Source organism: Purpureocillium lilacinum (assembly GCF_023168085.1).
Source record: "Purpureocillium lilacinum CBS 284.36 DNA, scaffold_3, whole genome shotgun sequence".
NCBI classification, from domain to species: domain Eukaryota; kingdom Fungi; phylum Ascomycota; class Sordariomycetes; order Hypocreales; family Ophiocordycipitaceae; genus Purpureocillium; species Purpureocillium lilacinum.
The window spans coordinates 2,055,992-2,080,190 of NW_027072113.1; the positions used below are offsets into that span (position 1 = coordinate 2,055,992).

The window sequence follows — 24,199 nt, forward strand, 5'->3', positions numbered from 1 at the left end:
TCCACCAGCAGACCCTCCGTGCTGCACCCGTCCGCCCCGGAGAGCAGGTGACCTCCTACCTTGCCCGCCAAGCTACGGGACAGGAGTCGGCCAGCACCAGACCCCGACTTCCCACCTACTGTAAGGCTACAGTACCTGTGGCCGAACCCATCACCAGTCAAACGCCCCGCGACATCTCGTCGCCAGCATCGCCCATTCCTCAGGTCTGTCCGGCAGCGTTCGCCCCCTGCCGATCGACCTGCCAGCCTGTCTAGCTGCCACGCAGCCACGGACCGAAACGAAACGCCGTCTCAGGAGCCGCGAGCCTTCTTGCCCGCTCCGCGTCGGCCTCAACGCCCGCCTCCTGACGCCCACCCGACCCGGGCAAGGGGCTGGCATGGCGGCGCCGCGATGATGGCTCGCCACGACATGTCCGCGCTCGACGAATTCAAGGCCGTCGCGCGGCGCCGCGCGCGGTTGCTCTGGGCGTGGGCGCGCGGGCCCGGGAGGCAGCTCGTCGGGACGCTCTCGCTCGCTGCGCTGCACCAGCTGCGCAGGAACCTCGCCCCGCGTCGCCTATTCAGCTTCCCGCACGCTCTCTTCGTGATATGGGTCGTTATTCTCCTGTGGGGGGAGCGCTGGGTGTTTGAGACCAAGATTGCCGACTGCGACTGGCACACCTGGGAGCATTGGGTACGTGATGCCCCCCTCGCTCGCTCTTCGTCCCTCATGGTCCGAGACTGTATCGAAGCTGACCCTTCCGCAGCCCAAGGAAGCAAGGCCACACCACCTCGTATTCATCGCCGACCCGCAGCTCATCGATCCGCACTCGTACCCGGGCCGCCCGTGGCCCCTCAACCCCCTGACCGTGCTCGTCACCGACAACTACATGCGCCGGGGTTACAACGCCCTGCAGCGCCAGCTGAACCCCGACAGCGTCTTCTTCCTCGGGGACCTCTTCGACGGCGGGCGCGAGTGGAAGACGAAGAGCGGCTCCTTCGTGGACCCTAAATGGGGGAGCTCGCGGTCCTCGGGCGAGAAGAAGTGGGTGAAGACGTGGCACCGCAAATACGGCGAGGACTTTTGGGTGCGGGAGTACCAGCGCTTCAGCAACATCTTCTTCGACAACTTCAACGCCGGGGGGTCCAACCCGGGGCCCATGCAGAGGGGCAAGAAGCTGGTCGCAAGCTTGCCCGGCAACCATGACCTAGGCTTCGGGGCGCAGATTCAGGTTCCCGTTCGCGACCGCTTCGCCGCCTTCTTCGGTGACGTCAACCGCGTCGACGTCGTCGGAAACCACACCATCGTGTCGGTCGACACCGTCTCGCTGAGCGCCGAGACTTCGCAGTTCAAGGGCCAGCATAACCTGCGGCCCATATACGGCCCCGCCAAGGAGTTCCTCGAGAACGTCCAGTCCACCAAGAGGAAGCTGGTCCAGGAGGAGCTAAGCGTCTGGCACGACACGGACAGAGATCTGCGGCTGGGCCACAAAGTCGAGGACATTGACAAGGCTGACACGTCACGTTGGCCGCGGGATCCTGGGCCCGGGGCGCCCGACTTTCCCACAATTCTGCTCACCCACGTGCCGCTCTATCGGGCGCCAGGCACGCCTTGTGGACCACAGCGTGAGCATTGGCCGCCGACGAAACCCCCCAAGGGACAGACGGGCGTCGTGAACCCGGACAACCGCAACGCCATCACCGTGGCAGGCGGGTACCAGTACCAGAATGTCTTGAATGAGGAGACGTCGGCCCATCTGATCAAGAGCGTGGGCAACGTGGTGCACGTATTCTCGGGCGACGATCACGACTACTGCGAGGTGACGCACTCTGCGTCCAAGGGCGGCGTGCGCGAAATCACGGTCAAGAGCTTCAGTATGGCCATGGGGGTGCCGACGCCCGGCTTCCTCATGGTCAGCATGTACAACCCCGTGGGCGCCGACGGGAAGCCGACGGGCGAGGTCGGCACGACGCTTCAGACACACCTGTGCCTGATGCCGAACCAGATTCACACGTTCATGAAGTACGTGACGTTCATCATCCTCTCGCTCGTGCTCCTGACGGTGCGGGCGTTCCTCGTACCCGTCCTGAATCTGCAGCCGTTTGCGCTCGAGCCGGAGCAACGGACGAGCGTGCTGCCGCTGTTCAAGGATAAGGCCAAGGCCGAGCCGCCGGACTACTCGGCGCACCGGAACAACAGCTACAACCACCACACATCGTCGCTGTCGACAGCCTCTAACGGCCATGGCAACGGCAACGGGGCTCGCTGGTCGTCGAAGAAGAGCGGCAAGCGGGCTCGACAGTGGGGCGGCTGGGCTGGCGACCGCGGCGGCGGCATCGGCGACGGCCCGCGGATCAAGCTCGACGCCGACGACTTTTACGACGGCGGCAAGGGGTGGAAGGGCTCGGGCACGCGAGGCGCAGGGTCGTCGTTCCGGACGCTGGGACGCGAGCTATGGACGACGACGTGGAGGGTCGCCTGGATGACAGTTCTGTTTTGGGCGTACCTGGCGAGGAAGGGCTGAGGCGGCGACACGGCACATGCATTGCGTTGCCGCATTCTTTCTTACATACATGCACCCGCGGCCATGGCGAGCGGTGTCTCTGTTTTTAAAAATCTAACACATGACGAGCGGCGAAAAGGAACATACAAGCACGCGCCCCCAAAAAGATGCCGGGGCTGACAAAGACTGGAGCAGCCCGGGCGGGAAAGGAAGGAGTCTGTATAATATGGGACAGGAGAATGGGAGGGGAGGGATGAGCTGATGATGCCTTTGTGGGCATTGGATAGGATAGGATGGGTGGTTGTTAAAAGACGGCTTTGGGCGGGTAGGGAGCTTTTGGTCCTCGGAAAGGTTGCATGGGACTCTGAAAGCATTGCCATCATATCATCATCATCATTACTATGGTCGGTTTCACATTTGTCGGGGTATTATGGCGTTGAGCTTCGCCAAGTAAATCAAACTACTTGGTTCAGATGCCCATATTGTGTGTGGTGTGATTGCCATATCGGTGTTAAGTAGTCTGGTTGTTGTGGGTATTATCTTAACATGGGCTATATATGCCTTATCGACAGACAGATTGACATCCAACACGTCGTTTCGTTCCTGATGTCTTCTCTTGGTATCCGTCCAGATGATGGCGTGACATGATGGCCCTTGGGGCTTGTTGGCCTTGGGTGAAATGTGATGTGCTGGTTGGTGAGGGTTCCTGCTCGAGTGGGCGTCCTGCGGGCATCAAGTTGGGGATTTCCCTCGGCGGTGGGATCGGGACAGCTCGCCTGCTGCCTCCCTGTCTCCGTTGACTCAAGACGTGCAAGTAGACTTGCGTGGATCTGTGGGCATGCCAGCGGGAGTTGCGGAAGCGGGACGTGGCACGTCCAGTCCGCCCGCCGGCCAGAGCGGAACCTGCGCAGAGCAGAAGCCGGCCCTGCATGCTAGCGATGCCCTTCGCTGCGCTCACTCACTGTCGCTCTTCCTCTCGCTCTCTGTGCTTGCGCGTGCGCGCGCATCTCATCGACCGCCGCCGCCTGCGCCAGGCCTGCGCGTCACGCCGAGGCGCTCCTCGCGCGCGCGCCTGGCTGCCTGCCCGGGCGTCAGGTCCTCCTGCTGCCGCTGCTGCTGCTGCTGCTGTTGCGCCTGCTGCTGCTGTTGCTGTTGCTGGCGGGCCTGCAGGGCCTCGCTGGCGCGGCGGTCCTCGTAGGCGGCGACGTCTTCGGCCGTGATGGTGAGGGTTGTGGGCGGGCGGCGGAGCATCTTGACGTTGCTTGCTCTTTGTTTTTTTTTTTGTTGTTGTTGTTATGAGTTTTTGAGGTTTGCGCTGCTGGGCCGAATGTGTGGCAAGGGCTCTCTAAGGGCGCTGGTGGTGGCCCGTCGATGGGTGAGGTTATGGCTGGTTGACGAGAAGAGCGGGTGATGGGGCTCTGAGGTTGGAGGGCGAGTTGTCGTGGAGAGTGGTGAGAGGGTGAAGGCGAGGTTGAGGTTGAGGCTTTGTTTAGGTCTGGCGCTGTGAGACTGCGGTGGTGGTGCCCCAGATGGCGTGTGTCTGTCTGTCGGTGGCGTCGAGGGGCAGCGGCACACCGAAGCGTAGCGCGCTACAGCGGTGGGGCCGCCAGCGCGCGGCACTTAAACTTGGGCTCGTCTTTCTCTTGAGTCTGGACGAGTTTACGCTCCAAGTCTTCGGGTCATGGCACTCGCCATCCTACGCACAACTACAGACTGCGCGACGAGCAAAGCCGTATAGTCCAAACCCCCATTTTAAACGCCGCTCGTTAGGCCATGCTGAAGTTTTCAGCATGCCATCATCGACATGCCGCAGTCGTCCATCCGTCGTCAACAACGGCAACATCGGTCTCAGGCATCGGCGCTGAAGCCAGCTACGCAAGAGGGGCAACGTCTTTGCCAGCGTTGCTGGCTTCGTCGTGGCAAAGAAAAGGGGGGTTTCCGATCTCATTAATAATATCTAGCATTGCTCATGCGGAAAAGAAAGAAAAGCCACTGCCGTTTCCCCCCATGCCACGTCCTCTCCGGTTTGCCGCAATGTGGTCCCTGCCGCACGTCAGACGTGCGTTTCCGTACCGTCGCCATGAAGCAAGCATCTCTCGCGGGCCGTGCCATCAACAGCACGGAGGCTTTCGTGTCGTGTGTCTGCGCACAAGTTCTCACCCCGAGCCCGATTCGTCGTTCCTTCATGCCCTCATCCTCCCATCCCCGTAGCAGCAGTCCCCAAGTACTCGCGTTGTCCATTAGGTATTTGGATCGGGGGCACCTGGCCCACCGCTTCCCCTCCAGGTCCTGGAGCTGAGCCGCCCATCCCATCGGCAAGCAGCCTCGCTTAAAGGCTGCTCTCAACGACGCCGAATCCGATCATCGAGCCGCACGTACGCGACTCCTCCCTGCTGCGACTGCTGCTCCTGTCCAGACGCCGACGCCGCCGCCGCCGCCGCCGCCCGCGCGGAGACGCCCACGGCGTTGCTGTGCTCCCCCGCCGCCACGGGCGCCGCCGAAACGACAGCCCCAAGGAACGCAGCCGCGCCGCCAACAAGCGCCGTGCAGCAGCTGCCAAGCTTCATTTTCCTCTCCTTTCTTTTCTTTTTTCTTAAATCGCCTTGCGATTTTCCTTTTTCCCCGTTCCGTTCTTGAGCAAACGCGCGCGCGCGCTTCAAAGATGTCGTTCCGTTTCGGCTAGCGATGGGATCCCAGGCCTGCGTAAATCGTGGGCGTCTAATTGAAAGCGGCAGACAAAAAAAGACGCTCCTGACGATTCCGAATGAAGAAAGCTGCGAAAGATAGAGAGAGGGCAGAAAGAACACAAGGCCGGCTCGATGGACTGCGCGAGAAGAAATCAGAAGGAATTAAGGCGTCTTCTTTGTGACCCTGCAGACGTAATTGCGCCTTGCTCGCTTGCTCGCTTGCTTTCTCTCCGCGACGTGCAATGCAGCAAAAAAGGAGGAGACCAAAAGGTCGTGCGCGTATGCGTATCGAGCGTGACTCGCCGTTCGTTTCGTGCCACACAGACACCACAGACACGCTTCCTGTAACAGCCGATTTTTTGTTCTCTTCGCCACCACCCCCTGAAGAGCTACTTCGTACGGTAGGTACCTGCGTGAGGTTACCGTACCTCGGGCGGCGTCCTTCTTCCGTCCGACACACTGCCGGTTACAGGATCTCGCCGATGTGGTGCCGCTTGTTTTTTGCGCGCCTCCTACGTCTGCCGGGAACAGGGGTGGAGAGGGAGGACCAAGCGTGGCTGCTTCGATGCGAATAATGGACGGCAGATAAGAACAGGGTGATGGGTGGCCGGCGCGACCAGAACCAGGTTGCTCGTGGTAAGGTAGTTCTAGGCACGGAGCGAATCGACGGGCGAATGTTCTTTTTTTGTTGTCCTGTATTTGCGAGATGAAGCAGGAGATTGAAGTGCAGAAGAAGGGTGTTGTGTTATGTTGGGGGGAGACGAACGAACGCATGCATACTCCGTACATGCACACCGCAAATCGTGTTGTACGTACGGAGTACGGAGTACGTATGTCCAAAGCAACAAACACCAACGAAAGCGCGCAATTGGAGTTGGTTCTCCCTCGTCTTTCTTCTTATCGTCGTTGGCCCGACGGCGACAGCGGCGGCGGGGCACTAAAGAACGAACTCCGACTGAGGAAGAAACGAACGAAACGGAAGGGTGCCGTGGCCGCAACGCCTGTTCCAACAGCTCGTTGCTTCACGGAAGGCCCCCAAATTAAAATGTACATTTTCGCCCTGCTGCGCCCACGTAGCCATCGCCGTTGATTCTCACGGCGCCGCGCCATCCGTCTGAGACACGGTGGGCGGGAAGGGAGAGACACGAGAGGCATGAGAGGCATCGAGAGAGGGTGCGGCGCGCGCACAACAAAGGGCAAACAGACAAATACCGCCGACCGCCCCGACACAGCCACGCTTCGAGCAAACAGCGCGCGTTAATCACGGACCGGGCGAGGCACGTCATCGCCTGTCCATCAAGGCCAGCGAAGCAAATTGTAAACCATGTCTCTCATTCGTCACGGATGCGGCAACGATTTCGCCGCATGGCCGTCTACCCTCAGACACCATGCCCATCGGTATAAGCCCCCTCTAAGCTAGCTGTTCTGCACTGCGGCCGGTCCATGTCACTGCGGTTTCGTGACTCTAGTCATACATACCCAAAGACTTCCGGACTCCATCAAGCAGTCCCCGACGCCAGGTGCCCGGCCGATCCGGTATCCAAAACCCCAAAACTCCATGTCTCGTGTCGTGTCATTAGCCATTAACGTCATGTCCCATCATCGTCCCTCATCCCTCGCTATCCAAGCGAGCCGTGCGCCTGTACCAGCAAGGAAAAATCACATCGAGTCGCCGACGTGCTGCGACCCCCAGCGGAGATAGTCGCCCAAGTCGCTCTCCAAGTTGCAGCTCATGGGGGCCATGTCTGCAACTGTCTCGCTCACGTCGCCATAGCCGTAGTCCTCGTTGCCCACCACCAACGGGTCCGGCCTCTTCATCGGCTTCCTTCCCGAGTTTCGGCGTATCGAAGGCGCCCAGTACGCCGGTTCTTCCATGGCTCTCCAGCGCTTGAGGCTGCTGCTGCGAAAGAATCGAATTGCGTCAAATGGGCCTGCTGTCGGGTCGATGGACCCGTCGCTGCGGCTGTGCGCATGATATAAATTGGGCTGCTCCATGTGGACTGGAATGGGGAGGTCCGCGTCCAAGTCGACCGTTGATGGCGACGACGAGGTATCGCTCTGTGATGAGCTCCGTGACGAGTCATCGCAGCTCGGGATGAGCTGCCCGTGCGTCTCGAATCCAAACTCATCGAACCACTCCGCCATCTCCTCAGCCATGTCTTCCTGCTCGTCCTCGTACAGGCCCGAGGCGAGATCTCCGGCGCCGCCCATGATGGCCATGTGGAAAGCCGTCCAGTCCACCGACTCGTCAACCTCCAACTCTGCGTCTCTCTTGGTCGGCTCCGGCCTGTGGCACGCGATGGGCCCATGCCGAAAGGAGCGATTTGTAAAAGAAATGTCGGTGCCATTCAAATAAATGAAATCGTCGTCCGAGTTCCTGCGCTGCTGATGCCGCGTCGTTGCGACTGCCGACTCCTGCAGCGACTGTCGTGGGCTCGAGTCCACTATAATCTCAGGTATCGTCGAGAGCCGTCTCGGCTCTGGCGTGAGTCTGCCTGGAGTTGGGCTTCTAGAAGGGGCCATGAGAAATGAAGTGTTGTCAAGGGGCATGTCGTCAGTCATGGCCGTGTACTCTGCAGACGCCTGACTAGATCCGCCTTGTTGCGGGGGTGCGAGATGCGTCGTTTCAACGTCAGTCACGGCATTCAAATGCCTATCGTTGACCTCGCTAGACTTCGGAGGCGACTCCACAGCCGGGGCATCATCGTGCGTGACAAACCGCTCCAGGTGGAAGGGCTCCTCTGGTGTGTCTGTCATGTCAATCTGCTCATTGTTCGAAACGTCGCATGCCAGCTGCAGCTTGGCCTCTTCTTCGGCTTCGGCTTGCTCGCGCTTCTTCTTGAGCTCTTCTATGCGCGCCGGAGTGAGCATCTCGTCAGCCACGATGCGTTTGAAGCGCTGGCCCAGAAGCTTGCTCCCGACGCCTTCCATCATTGCCCTGCGGAGGGCATTTCCACTCTTTTTGGCCGACCTAGAAACTCATATGTGAGCGGGGGATCACAAACTATCAAGGGCTTTTGCACTGACAGTTTAGGTTCTGCCGCTTTAGGCGGCGGCGGGACGGGCTGGAGACGCTCGGCCGAGGGCGCAGATGGACCTTGGGAATGGTGTCTGGGTACATTTGGAGATGGCGCTGCGAGATGGAGAGAGTCGGGCAGCCGCGAAACTGAGCTTGCGTCGTTGATGGCATTTCCGACGGCCTCGAAGGCCTGCTCCGTCTCCTGAATGAGCTCGAGGACGTTTGCGGATACCTCCTCGTCGAACTGTTGGCCTGCCCTCCTCTGCATCTTCTGGTCCGCCATGCTGATCGACGTGGCCGCGGACGCTGGAGAGACTGATCTGAATGACAATCCGTCGCTTCCATCGGAGATGCTACTTTCATAAAGGGAGCGCTCGGCTCGCAACCACCGTTGATGAGGCTGTCCGCTTTCGTCGGATTCCGGAAGACCCCCGACTGAGGGTGCGGCGGATGGCTTGTTGGCCAACCACCTACCAGATGACCTGTACTCGTCCCTTACACTGCTGGGGTCCGATTTCATGGAGGAGGACGCGGCGGCGGCGGGGATGGGCGGTACTGGGGCCAAGACCCGATGGAGCTCCTGCGCGCTCCGGATCATCACGGGAGGATGGACAGCCTTGCGCATCAGTGAAGGAAGCCATGAAAGCGACTTTGACGGCTTAAAGGTAGCGGAGGCAGCATCTTTTAGAAGCGCTAGGCGGCTGACTCGCGTGACCTGGTCCACCGATTGGGTTGGGCGATGTTGGTTTTGCTGTTGTTGTTGGCTCTCTTGTTGGCGCCGTTTTTCCTGATAGCGCTCACTTTGGGAGGAGAGCCTCCCCATGGAGACGCCTGAGAGTCCGAAAGGCATTGTGATGGTTCTAGAAGAAGGAGAAGAAGAAGGAAAAGCCACTATCGGGGCGCAGATAGATGCGGCGGCTTTGCACGTGGATCAAAGATGGAGACCAAGAGGCTCAAAGCGACGCTGTCGACGAGCCACTTACACCAGTCGAGTGCCCGACGAGCCAGGAAAGGGACAAGGGCATAATACTGTGGTCGCCGCACACGCTCAGATGTGCGTACCGTGCCGTGTGCGGGAGACGGGAGATGGAGCGTCGTGGGGAGAGAGACCGTGGCCGTGGGCATGCGAGGGGCGCAATGATTGATATGAGCTACGTTCGAGGGTGGCCGGACGCAGTTCTGACAAAAAAAGAAGTCGCAGCTGGTCTGTGAAAGAAGCTGCAGCTGGTCTGTGTTCGTCGAGGGAGCTGGGGGAGGAGGTGGTGGACTTTGCTTTGCAGTTTGCACCCCGCCGAGTCCCGACGTGCAGCCATCTGGCAAGGCAGCACACTTTGGCATGAGGCGACGATGGGCTGTCGGTCGCACGGTAGCGCCGGCTGTCAGGCGTTCGATCTGCTTAGCGGCCGGCTACTGTCGCTCGTGGAGGGCTGAAGCTCGTGCCATGCAATGCACGAGTTGCTCGCCTCTGGCCCCGGCGCACACCATTGAGCAGCGCCTTGGCAGGGTTGGTTGCTATTCTGGTAGCGCAGAGGCGAGGGCGAGGGCAAGCGGCCACTGGCCAACGCCGGCGAACTAGATGCGTGCGGCCTTTGGTGCGGCATGGTGGTGCATGAGGGTGCATGATGGTTGCATGGTGGTGGATGGGCAGCGAGCGCAGGGATCGGCAATGCCACCTTTGGCTCGCCCTGGTCGCCCCAAGGCGTCTCAGCTGCAGCTGATGAGCGCATGCCATGACGTTCTCCCTGTGTCATTGCGTCTGTCATCGGGCCTGGGGGCTCGAGTCGGCCTTGTGCCGGGTAAGAAAGAGTAAGAGCTAGCCGCGCGTCTGCGAGCGTCTGCGAGCCGTGGTTCCTTGTCTGCGTGGCATCCTCCCGGCACAAGACGGATTCGGCGTCTGCCGCGCAACCGAACTGCAATGAACGGCTGCAAGCCTCGGTTGGGGGCAAGATCTGGTGATGACAGCGGCCCTAGTTGGTGGCGCCCTGGAGAGATTCAACGGCGGGACGTGATGTTCTGGATCTCGCTGGGGCCGGGGGGCCAGGGCTAACGGCGAGCAGCGTCAAAGACTTCCCCCAGCGGGCACGTCTGCCGCGCGTCGTCACGGGGCCGCACGAGGTTGGGGGTGAGGCCCCATTGGCGGCTATCAGCACTGAGCGAACGAACGGGTGGAGCGGCGGTGCTGCAGAGCTGCAGACGTCGGGACGGAGGAGTTGGTTCTGGATGGCGATAGCGATGAGCGACGACGAGGAGAGTGGGCCGCACCATTGCTGGGGGAGGGGCAGCCTAACAGTCTGGGGCTCCAGTCGCTCCACTGGACGCCGGCAGACTAATGCTGGGCTGGGCTTGCAGCCAACACGCCGCTGCGGGTGAAGTTTTCGTGAGGTGTTTTAGGGCAGTAATTCGGGAGGTGCAGTGCTGAAAATCAGGCTCACAGGGAGCAGACAGGGGTCCTTTGCCTACCACTAGAACTGCTAGCCATAACTGCTCGCTGTCAGGGACCTGCCCTGGTGTTAGCGTCCAGCACTGGCTCCGCTCAGCTCCACTACCAACCACACGTGTCTCTGGCGCCCACCAGCCACGTCTACCGTCGTCAGTCGGCGCCATTGTCACGGCCGGCTTACATCGGAGCCTGGCCTGCGTAACAATAGCGATTCTGCACAACCCGCCGCCCGCTGCCGAGTCACAATTCCACGACGCAGCACAATGCAACCGGACGCGAAGGTCGTCCTCCAAGAGCGACAACCAGCCACTGCGGCCCTTCCGAAGAGAGAAGCGTCGTCCAGCGTCCAACGGCATGGAGCACGGCAAACTAACCCCGCAGGCGTTTCTCCTCCTGCACGTCGTGGCCCCCTCTGGTGCAGAGGCGAGACCGCCAGCAGCCCCGACTCTGTCGCGGCATCATGCAGGAAGCGGCACCTGCTGTGAACCAGAAACGAGGACGTGTTCGAGGTAATAATGGGCATGAATCATGGTGCGAATGTCGGATCATCCGCTAAGCCCTGCGTCAGGCCCGTCAGCACCTCATCACCGCCCCCGTGTGTCAGCCTCGGCGAAGGCGGCAACATTTGGATTTTGGGGGCGGGCAAGGGGGCCTTTCCCGGTTTGCGTGGGTTCACAAAGTTCGAGCCGGGGTGCCGTCGGGGCATGCAAGTTTGATTGATGGGCGACGACGACCCGAAATGGGTGAAAGAGCGACCTCACTTTGACGTGGGTGGTGAGGCAGCCGACGCAGCCACCATAGCTGTGTCGCATTCAGACGACGTGTGCGAAAGTAAACGGCAGCAACGACGTCTTCCCCTGGGCCGCCAACACCACGCAATAGTCTCCATGGTGCAGTACCGACAGACATAGATCAGCCAGATCTCCCTCGGCCGGACGGATGGGCGGCGACGAGCTTCAGTGGTGGGAACTACCGACCGACGACGGCCCTAGCGACTCGTGAGACAAGGCCTGGGCCCGCCTCGCATACCCCAGATCAAGGCGTCTGGACCTAACATGACAGACGCATTAGTTTTGCAACCCGTCCAACCAACAGGACCGCCGCGAGCACGACGACCGACAACATGGCAACCGACGGCATGATGACGCTGCTGCGGAATGGTTCCTGTGCTGTTTATACAAGACACACTCAGCACCTCCCAGCAGAGCATACGTGATAGAACAAGCAGGTGAGTACTTATGCTCGGAACCAAGCCTCTCCCATCAGCCATCCATCGTGGCACGTTTTCGCCGCAGCGCCATGCCGCCACGCCGCAAGACTCCCCCGCCACATGAATCGGCGGCATACGTACGTACCTCCTCACTTTGCGGCCGAACCTAGCACAGCGGCGAGCAGTCCATATGGCAGCCTGCCATCCTGTCGTGGCGTTTCAAACATCTTCGTCCTGGCCCGGGCGCTAGGGCTCGCCCTCGCCATGGGCGTGGCACCGACCACAGCTCGCCCTCGGCCTTTTCTTGTGTCCGACCATCTGCACGTGTTGCCGCCTCCTCTCACCCAGGCCATGACTCTTTTACCTGTCGAGAACAGCTTCTTTGTACTGTACGTCCGAGCTTTTACATGTAAAGGGCCTCTGTCAAGCATCTGCCTTGACCCCTTGCGTCCAGCCATCGGCCCGACGCTGCATCCCTCCTACCTATAGTAATTCTACTCGGGATTATATTCACCAGCATCGTCTCCCACGACTCAGCGTCAACGACGAGAAAAATCGAACCTCTCTCGCATGGCCCCTGCATTGGCCTCGCTGGGGTCCAGATGCCCCCCTCGCGGGTGGCTGGCATGGCTGGCTTGATACGTAGTGCCGGCCCCCAGCGTGGCGCCGTGGCGGCTATCTGCCGTGGACCAACATGCAGCCAGGCAGCCCATGCATCCATCACCGGCATCGTAGATGACCTGTCGCTTGGCACGCTGCTCAGCTTCTCGTCCGGTTGCCCTGATTACGTGACCATAGCTGTGCTCAGCTCTGAAGCCGACCGGTGTTGGTTCAAGCCAAGCATGCATGCTCAAACTATGTACTCTTCACATTGATCCTACATGATAATTCAACCGGTGGTTAAACAAAGAGTCTGGATTCGAGAGAACAATAAAGTTTGTCTAATTCAATCGCTAATGGTCGTCCACTCGTGTCACTATATACCTCATATCTTATTGGCACCCACAATCCACCAAACATCCTTCCAAACGCAAGCTCGCAAGCACTCGCTTCACTCTTTTCCGAGCACATCAAAGATCGTCCCTTCATCCCTCAGCCAAGTCATATCATGCTCGGTAGCACGGCTGTGGCTGGCAACGCGTATCGAGGCCAATCACAGACACCTCACTTGTAAAGCTCCCCCAGCCCTTTGTCGTTCATGGAGGGTTGAAGCCAAGCCACGCGTTTGAGCCGCACGCACCACCTCCTTCCCCTCCTCCTTTTTGCTTGCTTGCAGCCGACAATCAGTCGCTTTTTTTTCGTTTTGCACGGACTTCCGTTTTTTTTGGCGGCTGCGCAAACGGTCACGCAGCGCCGTTTTCCCCCTCACCAGACACCATGTACGGCACTTACGCGTACGGTGCCATGCAGTGGGTAGGTAGGTAGGTATGCTCTGCGGCGCTGCACATGATGCCCTCCCCCTCATCCGTTGGGCCTGTCTTCTGTTGTTGGAGACCGCTTTTTGCCTCCAACATGAGCATCACCCGCAGACGCCCGCCGCCGCCGCCCCCCTCATCCACCTCCACACCGCGCGGGGGAGGGGCCATCACAGGATGCTGTTCGCCTCGCGCATCTTCCTGGACGTGCCCGTCTTGAGGAACGACGCCGCCGCGTGCGTTGGGTATCGCGGGGGTGTTGGCGGCGTGGCCCCCCGCTTGCGACCTCCTCCCAGCAGTGGGCGGCAGTCGTCCACGGGTCCTCCTCGCCTCCGCCTTGACGCGTTGCTGCTCCTCCTCCTGGACCCCTGGTGGCGCCAGCACGTAGAGAACCAGCCTGCGACGGATTGGACCATTCTGCAGGGTAGCTCGATGATGTGTTGGCAGCAGCTGCGGCTGTTGTGTGCCTTTTCGTCACCGTCGCCGTCGCCGAGCCTGATACCTCTAGAAGGCATGGTTTCTGTGTAGCTATGTGTGAAGTCGTGCTTGTGATTGTTTCCACGTGGGCGTGTGTGAGAGCGCGTATGTGTACGCGTTGCGTGGGATTGGGTTGATGTTGTGTCGTCGTGTAAGTGTAGGGATGCGTATCAATCAGCGACCGGGGGCCACAGCAAAGAGCTCAACCTTCGGACGCAGCGTCAACACTTCTTCTGCTCGTGGGAGATTGTTTTTTTTTTGCTCTGAGAACAATGCTCGACGTGATTCAGGATTTTCTGTCCAAAGACTTGGCGCCCTTTTTGACGGCCCTCGCGTCTCCCTTGATGACAGCCCCCCGCTGCGATATTCCATTCCAGTCGCCTCGTCACCGCCTGGCTATCTACGCCAAAAGTCTCAGACAGCCACGCCAGGTCGCGAGGATCCATCCTCCCAGGCCTCGCCACTGGTGCCACATACCTGAGAAAGCGGGCGCGAGGTTGGCAGGGCGCACAAGCTCGTCATCCGCCCGCACTCGAGCCGCCGACAGCTGGCGCGGCTCGACCTGATGCCGCGGGTGGATCACACATGCTGTGCACCGGCAGCGACACCGCCGTGCATTTACCTCTGAGCGAGACAAGGGATTGCTTCACCCAGAAAAGAAACGACTCGGTAGTACAATTCGCTGCGAGGCCATCTATCATCAGATCAAAGGTCATTCCTCTTCCTCCTCAGCTTCCGCGCCCTCTTCCTCCTCGTGCATCATGAACGGCACGAATCGAAAGTCCAAAAAGCTCCGCTTCCCTCCTTCCATATCGACCATGAACTGCAGACTCAAGACCCCTTGCCCGTCGCCCCGTAGACTGACCTTGCTCGCTATGCGCATCGCCTCCGTCGAGCTCTTGATGAAGTCAAACTTGAATGTCTGCGACCATCGGCTGGCAATGTTGAATGTCTCGAGCAAGTCCCTGCCTCGCGCAAAGTCCACCCCAGAGCTCCCGAGATCGCTTGTACCGGCCAGAGACAGATAAGGCGCCGTCTTACTAGCGGTGATTGTCAGCCTCTCGGGTGACGTGGGGGAAATTTCCGCGAGCGAGTCCAACAGAGTACGTGACTGCATAATGATCTTGAACGTGAGGTCGGTCCGGTCAAACGGGATATCTTCTGGCACCTCGGGCAGGTAAGTCATTAAACCAGCCGTGGTCTTGACGCCCGACTCCTCGATGGTGATTTTGAAAGGGTCTCCCTCCTCGCCGTAAAGTAAGGTGCAGGTCCCAGAAATGCCCAAAGTCTGGTTACTAAACGCGTCAGGCTTGTAGTTGCGTAGGTTGCTCCGGTACGGGTCTGCCTCGGCCTTTTGCGCGCGGGTTGCCACATCGACAGCCCCAAAGATCTGGAGGACCTCCAGAAACGATGCAAGAGATATTTGGAAGTTGGGAAGCTCCGGCGCTTCCCCGTCTTCGGCCGGGGGAAGGTTGACAGAGTACGCAGAGAACAGAGCCTTGTCAAGGAAGGCAACACCTAGAGATGTCAGCGCAAGCCACCCACCTTGGGCTGGAGCACATACCCTGCATAACGCGCGCATGGTCAGACGCGAATCTTATGCCTTCCTCCGTAATTTGGACGTGGACTCTTGGCGCGAAGTTGATGCACCTCAGAAGCTGGTACATGGGCCGCGTGGACGTGGCCACGGCCCGCAAGTTCGGGGGCGCATCGGGCGCCATGACAACTTTCGTTCAAGATCTGCCCGAACTGGCAACACAAGTCTGAGAAAAGACAAACTAGAAATCAAATGACAACGGGCTCGGCGGCGCTTCTTTTTCGTCTCCAACTAATGTACAGGTGTCCGGCCGGCGTGCTCGAGGGTCGGGGTATCTCAGACGTAGACTCCGACTGCACAGAACATATAAACGACTCCGAATCTGCGGTTGGTCAGTCTTGAGGGCGCAGGGGCGTTCGTTCGAGGTGGAGGGCACGTACGCAATCGCCAACGAGGATGGTATACCCAGGATCGTGAGGTTAGCCAGCGACCGATCTGCGCAAATTAGTCCCAGCACCTTCCGCCAGTGGCCGCAGTAGGAATGCATACTCAGTGCAAAGACTCCCGTGCCCACGAGTCCGTTCGCCAACAGCACGAATCCGACCAGGAACTGGCTACCCTTGCCGACCGTGGGGAGAAAGGGACTGCCTGCAGCAGCTTGCCAGACCTCTTGCAGAGAGGAATCCATGTGCCGGGTCTGAGAGCGTCGCTCGAAAGTTTTTGATGAGCAGGCGAGGGGCTTTCGTGTGCTCAATTGTCAAGCACAAAGGCGCAATGGGGAGTATGGCTATGTCGAGTGATGGGGGAGGTTGACGCGGAGCTGGAGCTTCCACCCGTGCGTGCAGTAGAGACATCGTGGCCATACTCCAAAGCGGCTTAGCGTGGATTTCCCCTGTCGAGCAGAACCGCAGGCTGTATAACGTAAGCAGCGCACGGACCATGCCTCCAGCATTAACGTGCAACCCGCCATCCCGCCTCAGCGACGCGACCTCGAAACTCCACTGCCGCCACTGGTGACGCTTCACTCCGAATCCTTGCGTGCAGCCCACGTTGCCTCACGTCGGTCCTAGGCAGCCGCAAACATGTCCGACATCAAGGAAGAGAGTGCGTTTTGACACCCCCTCAAAGCTCTCGGCCCAGCGATCGGCTCACACATGCACAGGTGCCAAGCGCAAGGCCTCAGAGGACCCCTCCTCCCCCTCGGCATCGAAGCGTATTAAGCACGACGACTCTGCCGAGCCCCAAGAGGACAAGAAGCAGGAAGCAAAGCCGATTCCCTTCCCCGACAAGGTTCGAGCCCTCACGCATGATTCCGCGATTCTCGTGACTAACGACAGCCCAGCCCGCCGTCATCGAAGAGCGAAATGGCGAAATCGAGTTTCGCGTGGTCAACAACGATGGCGACCGCGATTCTCTCATCATCCTCACAGGCCTGAAATGCATTTTTCAGAAGCAACTGCCTAAGATGCCCAAAGATTACATTGCGCGTCTGGTTTACGATCGGACTCATCTGTCGATTGCCATTGTCAAGAAGCCTCTCGAGGTCATCGGCGGAATCACCTACCGCCCCTTCAAGGGCCGCCACTTTGCTGAGATTGTGTTCTGCGCTATCAGCTCTGACCAGCAGGTCAAGGGGTATGGCGCCCACATGATGTCCCACCTGAAGGACTACGTCAAGGCGAGCAGCGACGTGATGCATTTCCTGACATACGCCGACAACTACGCCATCGGCTACTTCAAGAAGCAGGGTTTCACCAAGGAGATCACGCTCGACAAGAAGATTTGGATGGGCTACATCAAGGATTACGAGGGCGGCACTATAATGCAGTGTTCGATGCTTCCCCGAATTCGGTATCTCGAGATGGGTCGTATGCTTCTTAAGCAGAAGGAGTGCGTCCTGGCCAAGATTCGTGCCTACTCCAAGTCTCACAACGTCCATCCGCCTCCTAAGGAGTGGAAGAACGGCATCAAAGAGATCAACCCGCTCGACATTCCTGCGATTCGCGAGTCCGGCTGGTCCCCCGACATGGACGAGCTCGCGCGCCAGCCGCGCCACGGTCCCAACTACAACCAGCTCCTGCACCTGCTGAACGACCTGCAGAACCACAACTCGGCGTGGCCATTCCTCGTGCCCGTCAACCGCGACGACGTTGCCGACTACTACGACGTCATCAAGGAACCCATGGATCTTAGCACCATGGAAACCAAGCTCGAGGCGGATCAGTACGCCACGCCCGAAGACTTCATCCGGGACGCCCGCCTCATCTTTGAGAACTGCCGCAAGTACAACAACGAGAACACGCCGTACGCCAAGTCTGCCAACAAACTCGAGAAGTACATGTGGCAGCAGATCAAGGCCGTCCCCGAGTGGTCGCACCTCGAGCCGGAGAAGTAGGACTTTGTGCCAGGGCCGAGGGGCGACAATGTCGTCGCTGCCGCCTCTCCTGCTAGAGGACAAGGCCAGAGCCAGGGGCGTGGCCAGAGCCAGGGCGGAGCATCGCAATCACGACCCAGGTAACTTTGCAGTTCCCACGTCATTCTGCAGGCGTGCGGGTGTCCCAGCAGTTGCTAACCGCGGCGGCCGCGTCTGTTCCCCCGCAATTGCAGGATTATTTTACATGTTTCCAAGGCCGGAAACAAGGACTGAATTTTTTTAGCGAGGTGTTTTGGTTTCACGGCTATGGCGTTTGAGCGGGACGGATACCATACGGACGGGTTGGGCTGGGGTTGCCGTACGGCCGGGGCTGGATCGGTTGGAGTATTGCCCGACTGCTTTGTCTTGAACTACGGACTAAAGTGAATCGAAGCCAAAGGCACACTGCTGCTGCTGGGCTTTACAAGTGAAATCACTGCATGAACTCTATGGTGTCGCACCAGGTCAACGGGAAAAGCTGGTGATACAGATGGGCGTGACGGAGACTCTATTCTCGAAATGGTACCGGGGACATGATCTGAGATGCCGCCTCGTACCTCACAAAGTGCCTTCGCAAAGTAACCTACTCCCAAGCCACGCGTGGGAACCGACACTCATGCGTACAACGCACGCAATCGTTCCATGCGAGCCGGGCTGCTCATCTAGACCTGCGCATCATCCACCGCACACGTCCTCTGACGACGACTTATCAGCAGGACACCGACCGGGCCGCGCCCAGCACACGCCCGCCCGCCCGTCCGCTCGTCCGCCTCGGCTCACGCGGCCCCCTCAACAAGGGGAACCAGGCAGCCAAACAAGCTCTTCGCTTCGGAAGCGGAGATCTCGTACCTTTCTTCGCCTTCCCACTACCTCCTTTCCTTTTTTCCTTCTCGGCTTCGTCACATTGCACGTCTGCAAAGGGCACCCAAACAATATGAGAGATCAAGTATAGAAACGCCATCCCAAACGCCTAGAATCCCTCCCTCAAGTGCAGGCCATGACGGGGCCAGGAGGGGGAGGACTCGATAAATCGGACGCTTCCATCAAAGTTATTTTATAGCGATTATTCCTCAACGCGTGTGCAGTCTTGTTTCGGCTCGCTGGTGCGACATGCGTACAATCGTCGTGTTCACTCTAAGGAGCAGTCAATGCTCCTGGAGCTCAGAGCTGTCTATCCGACAAGACACGGGGGTTCAATCAAAGATGCAGTCATCAGTTTCGTAGAGTGTCGACATGCCGTCGTGTTTAGGCCCCCGATGCTTCGGCAGTCCGCGTTGTAGTGCCTGCCTCGCCGCCTGGGAGGCGGAGGCCTGAAATCGAACGTCGCTGCACCCACGGCGCACGCGACAGGGCGCTATCGTCAAGCGAAGGGAGCCGAGAGGAGGAAGTCGTCGACGGCGTGGCAGACCTGTCGCTGGGGGTCTGTGTCCCGGCACTGCCGCTGCTGGTGCTGCCCAAGTCCTCGGCGTCGATGGTCCGGCGCAGGACGGGCTGGAGCAGCTCGGGGATCTCGGACCACTGCCCAGCGCGGGCGGCGTTGAGCATGCTGGGGGGAACGAGGGCTGCGGGGATGACGGAGGAGCTCGTGGCGGCCCTGTGGTACATCTGGTCTGTAATGCGGTCGGTGATGATTGTCAGTTCGCCGGATTCGATGGCGTGCTTGAGCCACTGCTCCCACTCCTCGTCCAGGACAGCCGACGTCTCACCAGCCTCTCGCCTCGCCGCCTGGGCGCGAAGGCGCGCGTTCAGCTCGACGCCAACGCTCTCGAGCTCCCCGTCCGTCTCGTCATCTTCGTCCTCGTCCTCGTCTTCGTCGTCCAGCATGCCCAGGCCGCGGATCGTGCTCGTACCGACGTGCTGCTGCTCATCGCTGAGGCTGTTGGAGCGGCTGGTGTAGTCGGGGATCTCGGTCCAGTCGGGGAAGCCCTCGTCGGTCGTGTCGCGGATGACGATGCCCTGCTCCGCCTCGAACTTCTCCTTGGCCCATTTGGTGCCCTCCCACTTGGTCAGGCCGGCAATCTCGTTGGGGGTGAGGTCGAGGTTGTTGAAGGCGCGGAAGAGGCGGCGGTGCCAGGGCCAGCGGCTCAGGCGGATGCGGTGCGTCTTGTGGTTGTAGTCGAGGCCGGGGTACTTGGCCTCCTGGGTCTCGAGGTGGCCGTAGAAGGAATGCGTCTCCTGGCGGACCTCGGGGATGAGGTAGCGCTGGAGGAAGGCGCTGAAGTGTATTGGGTCGTTAGACTTTGGCTTGGGGAACATGCACTCGTAGACGAGCTCTTCGACGGGGCGCCCCTTCATCTTGACGGCGGTCGCGGCCTCGAGGCGGGGACGATTTGCGAAACAGTGACAGTTGTGCAAGGCAGCAGTCCTGGCGCAGGGTCGGTGAGGGAGAGGAGAGATGAGGTGGCCAGTCTCGTTACGAGTCACCGGGTTGGTGGGTCGTTGTTGGGGAGCACGGATGCTGGGAGCACGTACTCGTACGTCGGGCAGGCGAGGGCAGTGTCGATACGGGCGGGGAGTCGGGCGCCTCGTCTGCGGCGCTCGCTGACTCGCGTGTCGTCGTCGTTGGAGTCGTCGATGATTCTCGTCGAGGCCTTGCTTCACGCGGCCAGCGGCGTTGGCACAGGCAGGCCAAGGACAGTCAGCCCACGGCCGGCTGTTATCGGCTGGGATGTGTTGCGGTCTGGCAGCCGGGCGGGTCCGGGGCTCTCTAGCTGGGCGGCGGCGGCGGCGGTAGCGGCGGCAGCAGCAGCAGCAGCAGCGAAGGCGACGGGCAGATGACAACGATGACCACGACGCACGGTTTGGAGAGGGGCGTGCGTGGCTGCGGTACGTTCAGTGAGAGGGGATCCAGGTGGTTGCAAGGTGAAGAATGCGGCGGAGTGTTGTTGGGCGAGAGGAATGGAAGGGCAGAGAAGGAAAATAAAGGCGGGACGGGGGTTGGTGGTGGTGGTGGGGTGGGATGGACGACATCTGCGGATGGAGGAATGGGATGGATGGATGGATGCAGGAGCGTTTCCGAGACGGGCGACATCCATGGCTGGGGGGCATGGCATTGGGGCGTGGCCTGGATGACGGGCCCTGGATGGTGCCTTGCGGAGGCGCCAGCCCTTTGGGCGGCCCGCCAGTGGCTGCCCGGAGAGCCCTGGCGGGCTGCAAGTCGTCTGGCGGGCAGGTGCCCGTGGGATCCCGCCCAGGCATTGGATCCAGGGCTGCAGTGGACGACCTCCACGGCACCCACGGGTGCCCTTATTACCTGAGGTACGCCCGGAAGCACGCCACGCCATCAGCAGCGGACTTGCGCAAGGCGCACCTCATCATCCAAGGATCCACCTATCCATCCACGCCCGGAGCCGCCAGAGCAGACCTAACGTCAATGACCCGCTGGCTGTTGCCTCGCCGGCTGCGTGCGTCCAGGTCCGCGTGTCTGCCTGTGCTGTGCTTCCTCGAGTCCATCTACCCGGAACAACAAAACATATTACTCGCACAGAACGCCCGCGTCATGCAAGCTGCGAGCAATTACCTATCCCTTATCCCCCCTCATCCACACGCATCGAACGGCCGTTCGTCCGCGACTTTCCATTCGCGTGCTTGAATGTCAACGCCCGCAGCATGTAAAGGGCCAAAATGTGCCGCGCGCCGCTCCGGGTCTACTTCGTCCTTTGGCCTGACCCATCATGCTACACACAGCCTGGCGCAAGGCACCACGTCGCGGCAGTGGTGTCGCACGGGGTGGGGGAGGAGCAGGTATGCACAGACTACACGAGCGTCTCCGTTTGTGCGCGACAGACACGGGTTCGTGCAGCCAGTGTTTGGCCCCGTTGATAGCACGACGTCCTGCTGCTGCTGCTGCTCCTGCTCCTCGCCGGGCCGTCGCGCTACGTGCACTTCATAACCGTCGACTTTCACTTAAGCCCTTCCAGACTGCGTAATCCCCAAATCGCAGACTTGCAGTCCTTGTTCGACTCACAACACGGTCATTGTCACCGGCGTTGACTCATCCCTATCGCGAGCCTGCATCGTGAAAGAACCAGCAGTTGCCTCACGTACTTCGTAGTCACTGCCTTATCTATGACCCAGACGCAAGGCATCTTGTGCCCCCCCACCACAAGGTGGTTCCCGTCCGCCATCGTGGTTGTCCTCGTGTCAGATGGCCCATCGGATCTCATCCCGTCCTTGGCGCCTCCCACCGTACCCCCATCTCCGCGCTTCCGCACCCGTGCGGAGCTCCCTCCCGAGCGACGGGGCCTGCACCTCCTCTGCCGCTGCAGTTCGCCGGCCCCTCCCACGCCCGGTCCATTGATTGTTGAAGCAGCAGCGCGGGCTTCAAGAGATGCCTGTCTTAACAATCTTGTCGACTACTGTAAACGCTTACGGGTAAAGTATGGCAGCCTGGTATAACGGGTGCGGTGAATTACGCACTACAGAGCCCCCATTGCCAAAGGAGAAGAGAGAGACGTCTCTCGAGTTCAATTGCCTATCCAGGATCAGAGTAGTGAAGGCATCCTCAAATCATGCAGTGCTCGACGCCCAAGCAAATCCGTGACATCATCAGATTCATAAACCATGGTCATCAGCCGCGTGCTGCGCGGGCTGGAAGTCGTCGCTGCTCATGCCATCGTGTATATCGCATCCCATGCGCCTGCGCTCCGCTTCGAACTTCAGCTATACGCCGCCTCCGCGTACCGCCGCCCCGAGAATCCAGTCGTCGGCGGCACCGTCGACTCGTCAGGCGACCGCCTCTCCCATTTCCTCCTGTGCTCCCTGTCGCGGGGATCCCAGCCCGGCTGGTCTCGCTGTCGGTCAATGTCGGCGTGGCTGCTGGTCCGCCGTTGCGTTTCCGGCCGGCGCAAGTACGGCCGCTCGCGGCGACCGCCCGAGTCCCTGTCGCGCTCGTCGTCCCAGTCCCGATCGGAGTCTCGGACCCGCCCGCGCTGATACCGCTCCCGCTCCCGCTCGTCCCGGGCCCGTCGCCTTCTCCGGACATCGTCTGTGGGCCCGAGTTCAGACGAGTCGTCCGAGTCAGGGTCGGAGTAGCTGCGGCTTAATCGCGAGGGCTGAAACTGCTCGCGACTCCTCCGCACGCGGATGGGGTCGTTGGACGAGTTCTGTCGTGAGCCGGCTCTTGGTCGGTCCGAAGTGAACCCGTTGGGCAGAATGCTCGACACTGTCTCGCTCAACTTGCTGCGCAGAGAGCCAAGCGGGCTCGGCACGCTTCGCCGTTTCGGATCGTCAGATCGCGTGTCGGAGCGGTGCGGGCGGACCCCCGAGGCGGCTGGTGGCGGGATGGGTGCACTGGGAGGCACAAATCGGCGGACCGACGGCGGCGGAGGCGGCGACACCGGATGGCGCCTTCGCTTGACCTTGTGGTTGATGGGTTCAGGCATGGGTTCGCCATCTGAGGACTCAGAAGACTGGTGCCTCGGGTGGCTGTGTCTCCGGGGTTGCTCTGTAGGCCGCTTGAAGCCTGGATCGAGATATGTCGAGGAATAGGCGTGAGGGGGCATATCGGGGTGTAGGGGCTCCGACGTGTAGTCGGAGAAGCTCTTTCGTCTCGCTCGATCTTCGGCAGTCTCCTCCCGGCGAGGAGACCTGTCCGAACGGCGTGTGCTGGCGTGGCGCCCCATCGGGACATGTGTATAAGACATGGGACGCCCAAAGTAGTCGTTTTCCGTCGCTCTCGGACGTGGCGACGACGTCGGTTGGAAGGGATTAACATGGACATAGGTGAACCTTGGCGGAGGTTGCTCCGCGGCTGGGGATGGCTTCGGCGTAGTGCCTTCTTCGGCAGAGGATGCGGCCTCGCTCTTGAGCCTGTCGGCGCAAGACTTGTGCCAACGGTCTACCTCGACGTTGGGCTGTGTCGGGAAAACGGTCGCCGGAAGCTCAGGCGGAAAGTCTTCGCCCGTGTCGGGGTGCTTCAGGGCCCAGTTCTTCACCGCATATTGCAGGAAGGGGACATGTTCCTCGGGGCCGAGCAGGATCTCGAGCGACTCCCATCGCGAGAAGCCGCGAAAGGTCAAGGCAGGGATCGAAGGGGGTGCGAAGTCGTCGCTTGTAGGTTGGAGGGAGTGCTGGCAGCCGGTGACCTGCCAGACGTACGCGATGGACGGGTGCGTCATATCGATGAAGAGGGCTATTGCGCCGAGGCGGTGAGTCGGTGAGCCACATCGCGGGGACGGACGGGTTTCACATACAGTCATAATCGCCGCCGACGGCTTTGTAAAAGGCGGCGAGCTTGGTGGGCGTCAGCTGCGCATCTTGCCTGTCGCCGATCTCGAGGATCTTGCGGCGCGCAAAAGTGTCAGCCAGAGGATCTCGGGTCGCGATGCGGGAGGCGGGCTTACGATGTGGCGGGCGATGGCGCGCAGCAAGGCGTCGAGCTGCTTGGTCGGGGCATTGTTCGTCTCAAACATGTACGAATACTGCAGCGCAGCGCCGGGCGTCGCGTCCGAGCCGGACGTCGACATGGTGGAGGATGGCTGTCTGCGAGCCGGGATCTCTGACCGGCATCAGGCGCAG

The 24,199-nt window shown here is 60.3% G+C and overlaps 7 protein-coding genes across 7 annotated transcripts; 2 read left to right on the plus strand and 5 right to left on the minus strand.

The window, feature by feature from the left end:
- Positions 1-408: 408 nt before the first annotated feature.
- On the plus strand, positions 409-2,503 carry PLICBS_004204 (uncharacterized protein; the record flags this gene model as incomplete). The annotated part of the gene is made up of 2 exons (XM_018327081.2): positions 409-672; positions 746-2,503. The coding sequence occupies 2 exons, from the start codon at positions 409-411 to the stop codon at positions 2,501-2,503; spliced, it is 2,022 nt and encodes a 673-aa protein (XP_018174543.2).
- Positions 2,504-3,490: 987 nt separating this feature from the next.
- PLICBS_004205 (uncharacterized protein) lies at positions 3,491-3,733 on the minus strand (the record flags this gene model as incomplete). Its single annotated transcript, XM_018327080.2, has 1 exon — positions 3,491-3,733. One exon carries the CDS (start codon positions 3,731-3,733, stop codon positions 3,491-3,493), a length of 243 nt encoding a protein of 80 aa, XP_018174542.2.
- Positions 3,734-6,828: 3,095 nt separating this feature from the next.
- On the minus strand, positions 6,829-8,471 carry PLICBS_004206 (uncharacterized protein; the record flags this gene model as incomplete). Its single annotated transcript, XM_018327078.2, has 2 exons — positions 6,829-8,140; positions 8,197-8,471. 2 exons carry the CDS (start codon positions 8,469-8,471, stop codon positions 6,829-6,831), a joined length of 1,587 nt encoding a protein of 528 aa, XP_018174540.2.
- A 5,971-nt stretch (positions 8,472-14,442) lies between these two features.
- On the minus strand, positions 14,443-15,451 carry PLICBS_004207 (ssDNA endodeoxyribonuclease; the record flags this gene model as incomplete). The annotated part of the gene is made up of 2 exons (XM_065600472.1): positions 14,443-15,248; positions 15,295-15,451. The coding sequence occupies 2 exons, from the start codon at positions 15,449-15,451 to the stop codon at positions 14,443-14,445; spliced, it is 963 nt and encodes a 320-aa protein (XP_065456544.1).
- An 898-nt stretch (positions 15,452-16,349) lies between these two features.
- Positions 16,350-17,662, plus strand: PLICBS_004208 (histone acetyltransferase; the record flags this gene model as incomplete). The annotated part of the gene is made up of 3 exons (XM_018327074.2): positions 16,350-16,371; positions 16,430-16,557; positions 16,610-17,662. The coding sequence occupies 3 exons, from the start codon at positions 16,350-16,352 to the stop codon at positions 17,660-17,662; spliced, it is 1,203 nt and encodes a 400-aa protein (XP_018174536.1).
- Positions 17,663-18,925: 1,263 nt separating this feature from the next.
- PLICBS_004209 (uncharacterized protein) lies at positions 18,926-19,975 on the minus strand (the record flags this gene model as incomplete). Its single annotated transcript, XM_018327073.2, has 1 exon — positions 18,926-19,975. The coding sequence occupies one exon, from the start codon at positions 19,973-19,975 to the stop codon at positions 18,926-18,928; it is 1,050 nt and encodes a 349-aa protein (XP_018174535.1).
- Positions 19,976-22,338: 2,363 nt separating this feature from the next.
- On the minus strand, positions 22,339-24,147 carry PLICBS_004210 (uncharacterized protein; the record flags this gene model as incomplete). The annotated part of the gene is made up of 3 exons (XM_018327072.2): positions 22,339-23,813; positions 23,875-23,962; positions 24,025-24,147. 3 exons carry the CDS (start codon positions 24,145-24,147, stop codon positions 22,339-22,341), a joined length of 1,686 nt encoding a protein of 561 aa, XP_018174534.2.
- Positions 24,148-24,199: the final 52 nt, after the last annotated feature.